The 14,501-nt window shown below is 41.2% G+C and overlaps 1 protein-coding gene across 1 annotated transcript; it reads right to left on the bottom strand.

Moving 5' to 3' along the window:
* Positions 1 to 911: 911 nt before the first annotated feature.
* Positions 912 to 6,806, bottom strand: LOC121574033 (protein sprouty homolog 4-like). Its single transcript, XM_041886564.1, has 2 exons — positions 6,650 to 6,806; positions 912 to 4,560 (listed from the first exon to the last, which is right to left on the bottom strand). The coding sequence occupies exon 2, from the start codon at positions 4,526 to 4,528 to the stop codon at positions 3,572 to 3,574; it is 957 nt and encodes a 318-aa protein (XP_041742498.1). The 5' UTR covers positions 4,529 to 4,560; positions 6,650 to 6,806; the 3' UTR covers positions 912 to 3,571.
* Positions 6,807 to 14,501: the final 7,695 nt, after the last annotated feature.

Raw genomic sequence — 14,501 nt, 5'->3', positions numbered from 1 at the left:
GCTCAGCCAGGAGGGGAAGTCAACTCAGCTCCTCACTCATCTCCCCCAGGTGCTCACAGGTAACACTCAGGAAACAGGGCCCTGCCACACCTGTGGGGTGGGGGGGGGATATTCCAGCCATGTACGGTGGTGTGCTTGTTGGGAGAAAAGGAATGTTTCACATCTAGACATAGAATACCCTTAATTATGCAGGCAGTCAGTGTTGTTTGCACGCACAACTTGGAAGGATAATACCCTCTCATGTTGCCGTGGTTTCCAAATAGAGGAAAGGATTTGCTCAGCACGGTCTTTCCTACTTACACTTACACACAACCAAGACCCTATCTTTGACTTTGATTGGTCAAGGATGTTATCCAAATTTGACCAGGGCATGTTTCTGTCTGAGTAAGGAAATATCTGAATTATTAGCCGTAACATGTAATATTTTCTTTCAGAAAAATGTAGGGTCAAGCTGCTTTTTCTGGCCTGAATTGGAATGAGGCTTACCGCTATTTTATATGAGAATAATAACATTCAAACTAAGAGGAAGGGAATTCAGAAAGTGGAAGCGTTCAAATGAAACAGTGAAAACCACTAAATGTTCTGATTTAACATGATTAACTGTTTTAATTTGTTCCTCTGAGAATGAGCAGGAAACAGGCTTTTTCTGGCCCGTGTTTTTATTTTGTAACTTTCAACCATAACTCTCCAGCTCCAGATCAACAAAATTACTAACTAAGTCTAACTCAGGAAACAGAACTCCTTTGTAGCTTTAAAACATAACCATCTTCCTCCAACCATGCGCATCTTGAAAAGACATGGCAGAAAGCCAGAGTATGTACTGATATGGTTCCTGTCTGTCTAAGAGTTCAGTTTGTGTATGATTTGTGTACGATTCAAGTAGATGAATGTCAGTAATAAGAGACAAAAAGGACACCACAACTTGTTTATATTTAACAATATATATTCCCAATGTCAATGTACATTCCGTTTCGACATAAGCTTTCTTCACAAACAAAAGTTGGCATCTAAATAAATACTATATAAAATAGAACTTCAAAATAAATATATCTATAAAGGGAAAATGTTATATGTGAGATTTTTTCTTTTTGTTATATTTTAACAAAACAAAAGCACAAAGCTCTTTTTCAATCAACATTGACATGGCAAAGGCAAAGAACTTGAATAGCAGTTTGGAAGGTTCTTTTGATTGAGTTGAAGAAAATTCTAGTGGCCACAGTGTACCACAAAATGGAGTTTAAGTCACAGCATTCTAACAGAAAAAAAGGATTCATCATTGAGTTGTCATGGTTGGTAATCATTCAATACCTTAACAGGACAGCAAACACATGGCATAAACATAAAGCTAACACAGTTTGGAGCTAAGGATTGAGAGACAGAGACAAAAAAAGACAGAAGCAAAAGAGAACCACTATTAAACAAAATGGAATGGAATGTAGCTTGAGAGAGTTCTCTTTCCCTACCGGTGGTTTTTACAATTTATGCACAGCAGCTGTATTTGTCAATCAAGGCCAGGGTATTTGTCGGACAACTTGGGGAGGGAAATAAAGTTGCGACACTGAGCACAAACAGGACGAAATGGGTTGATCCGGATAGGCCGAAATTGTATTCCTTCAGTGGATTCAATGAATCCACAGTTTCAGGGGCACTGAGGGACTGGGAATTAGCTTCGCCTCTCTCCTGCTAATGAGGCATGAATAGCATAAAACAGAGGTATTTTTATTGCAGGACACACTCTCTAAGTCAAGTGCTTGTGATAGAAAGATCTAGCCCTCCCCCCCCTCCCTCTTCCCCTCAACCTCACCCCCAAAATATATATCTACATATCTCTATATATTTTGTACTGAATTGTAGTTATAATGTACCATGCAATTTTTCGAGGACATTTAAAACTCTTCTAAAGAACACGTGTCTTGAAACTATTTACAACAGCATGTCACCTGCATAGGTCTATTTCTATAACATATTGTCAACACATTTGCAATTTTTCCCTGGCTTTGCCAGCCACAACATCATTCCCCATTTTGGCACCTTTCCTTGGATTGAATTGCAAACATTTGAAAGTAATATTGCCTTATACATTCAAGACTAAGAACAGTGTTTTTTCCTGTATGTGTTCTGCTTTGTGACAGGTCCTAATGTTAGTAGGGGACCTTGGAACCAACGTGACAGAATTATACCAAACTGTAGCAAACTGCAAAAAAGGGCACTGTACCTTTAAGAGCAATTGCCTTCTGACCATTTGGCAAGTGCATAACAAATATGATCCCTTAGACAGCTAAACAAGCTATACTAAACTCATTTTGGCAAAGACCTTGGAACTCCATGCAAGCCACAAAAATAGATTGAGAAAATTAAGATAAAGAATATTTCTAACAGAAGACAAACTCAGCTTTTTTTTTTTTAGTAGTTGGGTATACAATGTGGACTCGAAGTAGTTCACTGAGTAATGCAAAATACATTAAGCCTTTATACCTAATAATGTGCTTTAGTCCATCATAAGAGGTTTGCTTCATCTAAAAAGGTTGTGCAAGTGGCAGATTGGACTCAACTAAGGCTGGCTAGATACGGTAAAACTTCACTCTACCTTCTCCCTCTTCCTGAAAATGCTATTTTCCAGCCATTTCCTCTCAATCTTCCTAAATAATTCACAATTTAAACGGTTCTTTGCCTCTTGTGCAAAGTGAAGTCAACTGGGCTTTCAGGCAGTTTTTACGTGCTAGACCAAATTCTACTGATGAGGAACAATCCCTGAGGAGGTTTTTCTACAACGCATCCACATCTAGCCCTGGGGTTAAGCACTAAGTTACATCACGTAGGGCATGACATGCGATTTTTCTGAAGTGATTGGTAAAAGCAAGGTTAAAATCCATATTACGTTTCCCCTCAAGGAAATGGAAAGTGATCAAGTCAGGCAATCCTAAACAGTTTTTCACTCACTTGTGGTATGACCTTATATCGTACGAGCAAGAATATAAAAAACAGACCATCGCTCCAAAGCCACATGACTACCTTGTCACCTTGACCTAAAAAGCTCAACATCAAGCTAGCAACAGGAAAGCTTGTATGTGACTGAAACCTAAAGAATGTTCATATATAGGGGAGAGTGGGTGGTAGTTTCACTTGAAGTATCCTAAACTACCAAAAAGGAAAATCAACAGTTTGCAAATATTTGATGGAAACTGCTTTGGAACAGGGTTATTTTCTCAAACATATAGCTTTATGTTAGGGGAACAACAACTGGGGTCCAATTTGTCATGGCGTAGCTAGCTATGATGAAGCTTGAAATTCAGAGCAGTATAGAGGGAGTATGACTTGTGCCTTCAGCCATATTATAAAACAAAATCCACCAGTCTGTTACACTTATAAGGATGGGTTCTGAGGCAAGCAGTTGTCTAGGCCAACAGATCTAGCAGACAGACCTATTTTGACTTGTGTGGCATAACATCACTAGAACCGAGAAGGACAGGTGTGAACCCTTCTGTAAGTACCATCGTTTTTGGGAAGTCCTCCATCAGGTGGGGGGATTGGTCTATCCAGAGGGTATTGATAAGGCAACAGCCAGTTAGTATCATGAGGCCTGTTTCTCCTGGCCTCCAGCCTTGGCCTCCATGCTCTTACAGGCCTGCTGGGAGTTCTTGCAGCGGCAGCCCGGGCGGCTGGTTTTATCGTAGCACTTCTGCAACAGTTTGACACAGCCCATGGCGGGCAGGTAGCACACCATACAGGGCAGCACCAGGGACATGGCTGCCATGAAGGACCAGCGTGCGCAGCAGTTAGACTGGTGGCAGGAGCATGGGCGGTCGGCGCAAGAGCCCTCATCGTCCTCATCCTCGGTGCAATGGTAGAAAATGCCCTTGACCAGGCACATGCAGGTGGCCGAGTCCACCAGGCTCTGCACCGAGCACAGGCACTCCTGGTTGCACACCCAGCAGGAAGGCAGGGTCCGGGGCAGGGTGCACTCTGTGCAGCGGCACTTCCCACATGTCTCACACAGCAGCATGTGCTTCTTGTCCGCCGCCATGGCCCCCTGGGCAGCAGCCTTTAGGTCCAGAGGCTTGGAGGTGAGCACCTTGGGCTCGCAACAGGGGGTCCTGGTGGTGACTACTGTGGAGCTGTGGTCCACCACGGGGGTAGGGGCTGCGTGGTCCAGCAACCTCTGGTCTGACGAGGTGCTGCTGCTACTGCTGATGGAGCTGGGCCGCCCGCTGAAGGAGATCCAGGGGTGCGTGGTGGCGTCGTTGGGGTCGCAGCGCGCCAGCTGAGGGGCCCCTAGCAGTGGCTCGTTGGGCCCCCTTTTGGCAACCTTCTGGCTGGGGGGTTGCTGGGAGACCACAGCTGGACTGTCAATATAGTCGTTCTCCATGTGAGAGGACTTCATCTGGTCGATAGGGAAGATGGTGAGTGGGTGCTGTAGCCTTCCATAGGGGACACTACTGTCCAGCAACGTCTGGGATATGATGGAAGAAGACACTCCGGGGATGTGGTGGGGAACCCTTGACTCCATCTGTGCAGTTGTGTCCCTCATACAGCAAACAGAGAGCTCAACATCTAGCAGTCCTGCAGAAACATAGAGATGACAGTCAGCCTCCTGGAATGGCTAACCTACTTACACAAACCCATATCTAACACGAGGCTCTCAGTCGGTGGTTGTACAAAACATGAGTCAGCATAAAATGTATATTCTCAACAATGACTCATAGCAGTAGATGGTACTGATGAAAGTTACATTCAGAGAACGTCCTGTATCAGTTTATAACTAATATTCACAAGCTCATTATTTCAAATACATTCTAATAAGACCTTGTTTTCAAATGCAATTCAATCGACATTAATATATAATTTACTCAATTCACATTCCACACTTTCTCATGAGAAAGATATACCAAAAGGCCAACATTAATTGGAAGACTTGCAGGCAATAATTACAGCCTAGGCCAAATTAGATTAAGACCAAGAAGGGCCCCATAGACCAGATTGAGACTAACACATGACTTTAAGTGCTATAAATACATTCACCAAAGGACCAGTCATAGATTCATGAAATAGATATTGCTTTTTTTTATTTTTATGATGATGATGATTGGTGAGGATCCATAAATCCATGCGCAATGTTGATTTGATTGCATTTGGTCTGTGTTAATTTTTCCTTAAAGGTAAGTTCTTCTTTATGTACTGATAGCATGAAGTAGGCCTAGGCTATATGACAGGGCTAGACAATGCGTGTAGTTAAAAACCATTGAAGTAGGCCTAACTAACAATTATTCATGGTAGTATAACAAATAACAAATGTACCCATTTGATCTTTACAAAAGGCAGACACTAGTGTTTGGAGATAAGTCTGCATGCACGAAAAGAGATATAGTTCCATATGACTACAAGCCAGTATGCCTCATCGTCACTCTTAAAAATGAAGAAAACTAGAATGAGTAAGTAAGCTAAACAATAGCTACACATATTTAACTCCCCAATAGGCCTACAGGACATAAGGAAGTAGAAATGCATTAAGTATGAAGTCATTAAAGAGTTGTTTGAAAACCGACCTATAGTCTATATATCATGAATGACAGAGTAGGCTATGTAGAGAAAATAACATGTATAGGGGAATTCTATCAACTTTATAATATTTCCTAGTGTTGATCAATACATCTCTCAAAATATAATTTAATTAAAATAATGATGATATGATTGTCAGATCATTTGCCAGAGAAATAATCACAGAACCTGAATATAGCCTAATTGTGACTATAATGCTGTGTCTCTCAGATCTGCCAAAACCAGCTTATGAAGAACAAACCTGAAAAACTGAACAAACCTGTTGCCACATTGCTGGCAGGGGGACAAATGCTACTGATCAAATGTAGGACCCTAGTGAATCCACAGAAGGTACAAGTGTCCCCCTCCCCTCAATGCGGGTGAATTGAGTGATTAAAATCGGAGGCGACGCGGCACCACAGTCGTTAGAAATATTAAATAAATGTAAAATCGGAATAAAATATTGATCGAGACACGATGATAGCATTTTATTCGACAAGTAATTCACAATAGCCAAGTCGCATACAGAACATAGGCTGTTTTTTTACGCGCAAGTCGCTATTGGTTTATGAAAGGAGGGTGACAGTTTAGACCAAAACACTGCTTCATTTTATTGGACAAACGGTTTCTTTTAAAACGTTGAGTTATTTAAAGGAATAGATTACAAAACCACCTGACATATGCACATGATGTGCCAGCTCAAACGCTGCAGAGAAGCGTCACGCAAAGATCCTCGATAATGCGAATGGTGAGCAGTCCGTAACTAATACGTTAGACTATTTGTTTTTAACCACGGTTTACAACCTGGCCTATAATAATAAACGAGAGAAAAAATAAAGCTGCGTTGAGACTCGTTTTATTTCATCCGCTCGTATGATTATGAATCTCTTGCCCACAACCTTGTAGGATCCATGGGTAAATATTGACAAATTGTAAAGACGGGGACAGCTTGTTTGCAAAAGAGCAAGCAGTTTTTTCCCCCAGCGCACCCATGTAAGCCACAAAACTAAAGTGAACACAACAGTATTCTAATTTGTTCAACCAAAATATGATGGGATACCCAAACCCGCCTAGCCTTTGTCGAAAACGTCATAAATCCGAGAGAATAACTTACTTTTCCAGACTAGCAGCGCATTTCTCTGTTGAGGTTGACGACTGCATGTATATTCCAAAGATATTACTCCCAAGTACAGAAAAAGGCCAAGGTGAAAAATTATTGAACACTATCCACTCGATGCGTACTGCGGTCAGGACACAGGTTTTTGATACGATGCTGCAACTACATGGGGAAATGGGTTTTTATGAATGGGAGGGTAAAGAACATACTGCGCAGATGCATTGACAGATTTTTTTGTGAATGGGAGGGCAGAACGACTCAGAGCTCAAATGCAGAGGTTACATTTTTATGAATGGGAGGACTCCGAATTTCATTGCGCAAGCGTGATACCAAGATTTCATGAATGGAATAATTGGGAGATTTTCGGCACAAGGGCAATGTCAGAGAGGATTACATGAATGAGGCAGCTACGTGCCTCACACCATGCTACGTATTTATGTGTGCATTCACTCATTCATGTTTCCCAATGGGTCTTCGACCTGAAAAGGAATGCTAATTTACGAATATTTATCCTCATGTCAGGGCCATTGTGACCATTTTGAATTGTGTAATGGGAAATAATAACATTGGGAAAATAAATATTTGATGTAGTCATTTCAACCAAAAAAATCAATATGATGAAGTTGAATCAACGTGGGAAACTGATTGATTTGCAAAAAAAAAATCAACTTAAGGGAATGTTGTCTTTTTTTTCACCCACCCTTTAACCTAAATCCATTGACAGTGTGACATTTTATTTTATTTTTTACATGTAGGCTACATTGTGGATCACAATTCAAAGGTCGGAACAATGACATTTTTAGATTTACATTTACGAATAAGGTTTTGCTTTCTCCATTTAGTGCAGTTTGAGTCGAGTCCTTGAGCAGTAAAAGGCCAGTTTATGACGCCAAACTGTGAAACGCAAACAGCATGAGGGCAGGCAGGATTCACAAAAGAACAGGATGTTGTTGATTTGTACCGAAACCACAAGAAGGAAATTAGTGTGAATTTCCGTTTTAACATCCCACTGTCTGCCCTTCCCCCACGGATAGCAGCTTCCAGCTTGTGCCTGTAATGCTGTGTCAAAGGTTAATAGTCCACTACATTAGCACAGATTTCCATGACAACCTAACCTTCTTTTAACTGCCAAATTGTAATCGTTTGTGAGGGCTTGGTCAAGAAAAATAAGTAGGCGATGGTTCAATCATTAATTTGAGGCCATGAAGCATTTGGGCAATCACTTAGATTCAACATTGTATGAGATATTCTACTTTGTATCAGTTTATGTGAATAAAAGGTTATGTTATAGAGCAGTAGTTACAGTTTCTGTAAGGTGTGAATACACATAGATACATCTCCTGCCCAGTCTGCAATCCTTTCTATTCAGTGCTAATGACCACACATTGGAACTAGGATTGACACTTAGGAAATTAGGGTCTTTCACAGCTCCAATTGTGTCTTTGGGTAGCAGTGGTCACTATCAAACATGGCTATGGAAATCTCTTCCTGCCTGGTGGCACCCACTGAGCTCTCTCTCTCTCTCTCTCTCTCTCTCTCTCTCTCTCTCTCTCTCTCTCTCTCTCTCTCTCTCTCTCTCTCTCTCTCTCTCTCTCTCTCTCTCTCTCTCTCTCTCTCTCTCTCTCAATTTAAGGGCTTTATTGGCATGGGAAACGTGTGTTAACATTGCCAAAGCAAGTGAAGTAGATAGTAAACAAAAGTGAAATAAACAATAAATATTAACAGTAAACATTACACTCAGAAGTTTGAAAAGAATAAAGACATTTCAAATGTCATATTATGTATATATACAGTGTTGTAACAATGTGCAAATAGTTAAATTACAAATGGGAAAATAAATAAACATAAATATGGGTTGTATTTACAATGGTGTTTGTTCTTCACTGGTTGCCCTTTTCTTGTGGCAACAGGTCACAAATCTTGCAGCTGTGATGGCACACTGTGGTTTTTCACCCAGTAGATAAGGGAGTTTATCAAAATTGGGTTTGTTTTCGAATTCTTTGTGGATCGCTGTAATCTGAGGGAAATATGTGTCTCTAATATGGTCATACATTTGGCAGGAGGTTAGGAAGTGCAGCTCAGTTTCCACCTCATTTTGTGGGCAGTGTGCACATAGCCTGTCTTCTCTTGAGAGCCAGGTCTGCCTACGGCGGCCTTTCTCAATAGCAAGGCTATGCTCACTGAGTCTGTACATAGTCAAAGCTTTCCTTAAGTTTGGGTCAGTCACAGTGGTCAGGTATTCTGCCACTGTGTACTCTCTGTTTAGGGCCAAATAGCATTCTAGTTTGCTCTGTTTTTTTGTTTGTTCTTTCCAATATGTCAAGTAATTCTCTTTTAGATTTCTCATGATTTGGTTGGGTCTAATTGTGTTGTTGTTGTTGTTGTTGTTGTTGTTGTCCTGGGGCTGTGTGGGGTCTGTTTGTGTTTGTGAACAGAGGCCCAGGACAAGCTTACTTAGGGGACTCTTCTCCAAGTTCATCTCTCTGTAGGTGATGGCTTTGTTATGGAAGGTTTGGGAATCGCTTCCTTTTAAGTGGTTATAGAATTTAACGGCTCTTTTCTGGATTTTGATCATTAGCGGGTATTGGCCTAATTCTGCTCTGCATGCATTATTTGGTGTTTTACGTTGTACACGGAGGATGTTTTTGCAGAATTCTGCATGCAGAGTCTCAATTTGGTGTTTGTCCCATTTTGTGAATTCTTGGTTGGTGAGCGGACCCCAGACCTCAGAACCATAAAGGGCAATCGGTTCTATAACTGATTCAAGTATTTTTAGCCAGATCCTAATTGGTATGTCAAATTTTATGTTCCTTTTGATGGCATAGAAGGCCCTTCTCTCTCTCTCTCTCTCTCTCTCTCTCTCTCTCTCTCTCTCTCTCTCTCTCTCTCTCTCTCTATCACTTTGAATAGTCCAGATTTGAATACACTCTAAAAATTAGGGGTTCAACAAAGGTTCTTCTAAGATCCTCAAAGTTCTTAGAAGAACCTTAGGGTTCATGGCACTGAAAATGGCCCCCAAAAGGTTATTCCAAGAACCCCATAGGAGGTGGGGTTCATTTAGGAACCTCATTAGTTGGTGGGGGTTCTTGCAGGAACCTAACTGCCCAACTGAAACATTTGGATTTGAATTTGAAAGGTGCAGGCACTTAACTGAAAAATTTAAAGATCTCTACAATTTAAGGTAAGGTTTGTCCCTTGTATGATCTACATTTATATTGTTTTATGATGATACCATCTATCTTTTCATATTTGTGCAAATCTTTCTAAAACAGAAAATGGATACAATTCAATGGATATCAATCAACAAAGAGGTAAGAATATGTACAGTTGAAATCGGAAGTTTACATTCACTTATGTTGGAGTCATTAAAACTCGTTTTTCAACCACTCCACAAATTTCTTGTTAACAAACTATCGTTTTGGCAAGTCGTTTAGGACATCTACTTAGTGCATGACACAAGTAATTTTCCAACAATTGTTTACAGACAGATTATTTTACTTATAATTCACTGTATCACAATCCCAGTGGGTCAGAAGTTTACATACACTAAGTTGACTGTGCATTTAAATAGCTTGGAAAATTCCAGAAAATGATGTCATGGCTTTAGAAGCTTCTGATAGGCTACTTGACAACATTTGAGTCAATTGAAGGTGTACCTGTGGATGTATTTCAAGGCCTACCTTCAAACTCAGTGCCTCTTTGCTTGACATCATGGGAAAATCAAGAAATCAGCCAAGACCTCAGAATTTTTTTTTTTTAGACCTCCACAAGTCTGGTTCATCCTTGGGAGCAATTTCCAAACGCCTGAAGGTACCACGTTCATTTGTACAAACAATAGTATGCAAGTATAAACACCATGGGACCACACAGCCGTCATACTGCTCAGGAAGGAGACGAGTTCTGTCTCCTAGAGATGAATGTACTTTGGTGCGAAAAGTGCAAATAAATCCCAGAACAACAGCAAAGGACCTTGTGAAGATGCTGGAGGAAACAGGTACAAAAAGTATCTATATCCACAGTAAAACAAGTCCTATATCGACATAACCTTAAAGGCCGCTCAGCAAGGAAGAAGCCACTGCTCCAAAACCGCCATAGAGAAGACAGACTACGGTTTGCAACTGCACATGGGGACAAAGATCGTACTTTTTGAGGAATGTACTCTGGTCTGATGAAACAAAAATAGAACTGTTGGCCATAATGACCATCATTATGTTTGGAGGAAAAAGGGGGTGGCTTGCAAGCCCAAGAACACCATCCCAACCGTGAAGCACGGGGGTGGCAGCATCATGTTGTGGGGGTGCTTTGCTGCAGGAGGGACTGGTGCACTTCACAAAATAGATGGCATCATGAGGAAGGAAAATTATGTGGATATATTGAAGCAACATCTCAAGACATCAGTCAGGAAGTGACCCTTTTAAAGAGTTATTTGAAGAACTTATAGGGGTTCCCCCACAGTTTCAATTTGAAGAACCCCTAAAGGATCCTCCAGGAACCTTTACTTTTTAGAGTGCAGGTATACAGACAAGGAGGCATACAAAGGTATGTCAATTGGTATTGGCATGTTATGCAGATCACATTTACCATTCTCCTCCCTTACCTCTTCAATGAACATCCCATGGCCTCTACATCATGGAAAAGGTACGTGTATGGAAACCATTATCAAAACAGTTTTTTTCATTCACATTTACCACAAAAACCAAGGTATGAATACTGTTGTGTGCATGTTTTGTTAATCATCTGTATAATTAAAACATTTTGGATTCACAGACTTCACCCTCCCTACACTTCTGATGAATATAACAGGAAACCTGTTCGATCACCATGCACTGCTAAATCATTCTGGCTATGGATACGGAGAACATCAACACATCAACATCAACAAGCCAGAGGATATACCCATTGGACTTGGGGCTCTGCTGGGAGTTGACCTCATATTTTGATTTTTTTATTCAGCTTTTCCACTAAAATCATAATGAACACTGAGAACTTGTTATTGTTGCTATGGTTATGTGTATTATTATTACTATTAGTAGTAGTAATAATGGGGGGGGGGGTCTTCAAAAGGTTATTTGAGGATCCAATAAAAGGGGTTATTTGAAGAACTTATAGGGGTCCCCCCACAGTTTCAATTTGAAGAACCCCTAAAGGATACTCCAGGAACCTTTTCTTTTTAGAGTATAGGGTTGTTTAGGGTTAGTAGATCGTTAGTTGAAATGTTACTGATAGTCTGTAGAGGATCTGCAGATGAACTATCCAAATAAAGGGTTACCTCTCTATCTTTGCAACTGTATAGCTTGCAGGCATGGGTGCCTGTTGAATTGCAGATTTCTTTGTCAGTGTGATCATCTTTATGCTCACTCCCACATCCTCTTGGTACCTCCGTTCTGTTGTACAGAATAAACTATTTTCATTAATAAACAATAATAGGGTGTTCCAGTTCTGACCCAATGACAACATGAGAGTAATCATGCATTCCGCAGTAAGTTCCTTGCAGTAAGGCATATCTCAAACATTGAGCCAGGTAATTTTAACTCCTCAAATATTGACTTCCTGAATTTGCAGAAACAGGGTTTTCAGGTGTGTTTGTGTGCTTTGGAGTGGAGAAAGGTCTGTGGTGAGAAGTAGGAAGGGGAGGAGTATGTGTGTGTATTTTTGTATATGTGTGTGTGGAGAATGTGTGTGTGTGTGTGTGTGTGTGTACACACAAGTGCATGTGTCCTGCCTTCCTGTATCTGTGTGTGTGGCTATCATAATTATAAGTGTCTCATGTGAGATTGATTACTTTGGCCAATATGCATTTATTCTCAATCTGAATTCAATGAATACAAATATGATGAGCCTTCCCATTTTGAAATTAAAGCCAAATAGAGCCCCTTATGGTAGAATTGAGATTGATTATGATTACTTCAATATCTTTAATCATAGAGCATTGAATGACTCTTGTACTACATTGTTCTATACACATTTTAGAAACAGTAGCACTATCTTCCCTAGAAACTGCTCAAAATGTAATCGTAATTTCTATCTAGATGTGAGCATAGGTAGTATAAGGGGAAATGTCTTGTGTAAATATGAGTTTTGACCAAAGTCCAATTCATTGGACCTGTAAACACTGTCTCATTTCATAACACTCAGCAATGGACTGTAATAATCATGTAATAAGCAAGGGGATGTTTATTCGTTTTATAGCTAGAACACACAGCTGACAAGCTATCCTCTCCTCCATGAAGAACTATAACTTTTGTTTGTTCAATCTATTCAGATCCATTATACATCAGTTCAAATAACAATAGTATATGATAGAAAATCCATAATAAATGAACACAGCTTTGGCCACCTACAGAAACCTAACAACCAGATATTTTGTAGGGCCTCTGTGGTCATGGACATAGCCCACAGGAAGAGGGGCTGTTATGGACAACGTATGTGGGGAATGTGGCCTTTGGTGAGCTGGGGGCGACGTGGGAAGACTGGTAAAGCCTGTTGACCTGTGTCTGTGCGTTGTGTGTGTTTGTGTGTGTTTGTGTGTGTGTGCTTTATATTTATCTCCATGTGTGGCTCAGCCCAAAGTGGTGCTCTCCACTTCCCATCTTGTGGCGCTGTATAGACTCAAGTCCAACAATGGGCTGGCCCAGCCTAGCAGCCCAGACCAGGCAGTAATTACATGGCTGGAATTATACATCATTTCAAACAGTCATCAGGCTGTGTAAAATGTGCACCCCAATCAGGACAGCATGGCTGTCCTACATTCACAGCACAGGAGGCTGGTAATAATAATGCCTGGAATGGAATTAATGGAATGGTATCAAGCACTTGGAAACTATGTGTATGATGTGTTTAATACCATTCCATTCACTCCGTTCCAGCCATTACTGTGAGCCGTCCTCCCCAATTAAGGTTCCACCAGCTGCCTGTGATTCACACTAATGCCTACTTAATGCAATGATGATTTTGTTTGTTTTATTAGTCAGGACAAGCATGATGGCATTCAGTGCTTACCTTTCAGACATTTTGAAAAGCTGAGTTAATAACGTTAGTTAGACGTTATGTAAACTCTTAGTCAAATGTGTGTGGGGTGTGTGTAGTCATGGGCTTTCTGTCAGCAGTTTCGATGCTTAAGCTTATCATGATGTAGATCCACTAGGTCCCTTGTGACACCTTACTAATAAAGCATTCAGAGAATAGAAAAGTACTTTCACAGTTCCATTTTAATCATTTAGCAAACACTCTTATCCAGAGTGACTTACAGTCAGTGCATTCAACTAAGATGTTCTTCCCAAAACCTCATTCACTTCAATCCTGTTGGATGACTATATCAAGGCCAAGGGTCTCTGAGCTCCAGTGTTTGTCCATCAAGTGACTCATCCCCGTTGTCATCACGCTAAACATTTGGAGCTTTCATGTTAGCCTTTGTACAGTAGGTGTGGTTATAGTACCCTGTGCCTCACAGAGGAAGGGAAGCGGTGGAGGGGTGAGATGAAGCTAGAGCTTGGTCAGGGTGTGGGTGGGAGGCAGGCAGAGGAGAGGAAGTGACAGTTTAGTGTGTACCTCAGCAGTCAGTCAGTCAGTCGCGGAGACATGAGACATGCTGACCTTCACTCAAGCCACACAGCAGTAACAGCATCATAGAGTCACCACCACCACCAGCGGAGGGGCTAGGCTATATTTAAGACCTGATTCAGCAGCGCAGGCCTGGCTCGCGTACAGAGCACTACCCATCCCCTGAGTGCCTCTGTTAGCAGGCTAACAGCTAAGAAAAAGCTCCAGTTGGGAAGAGTACACTTCAACATCAGCAGCTAGCCCACTTCCTGTGAGGCAGCAGGTTTGAGGAGGGTGAGGGGGAAAGGTA

Source organism: Coregonus clupeaformis, chromosome 9 (assembly GCF_020615455.1).
Source record: "Coregonus clupeaformis isolate EN_2021a chromosome 9, ASM2061545v1, whole genome shotgun sequence".
NCBI classification, from domain to species: domain Eukaryota; kingdom Metazoa; phylum Chordata; class Actinopteri; order Salmoniformes; family Salmonidae; genus Coregonus; species Coregonus clupeaformis.
This window is presented reverse-complemented; position numbering and strand designations above follow the sequence as displayed.

What these genes read in the sequence shown, in the direction of transcription:
- LOC121574033 (XM_041886564.1), bottom strand. Translation starts at nt 4,528, where the DNA reads ATGAGGGACACAACTGCACAGATGGAGTCAAGGGTTCCCCACCACATC.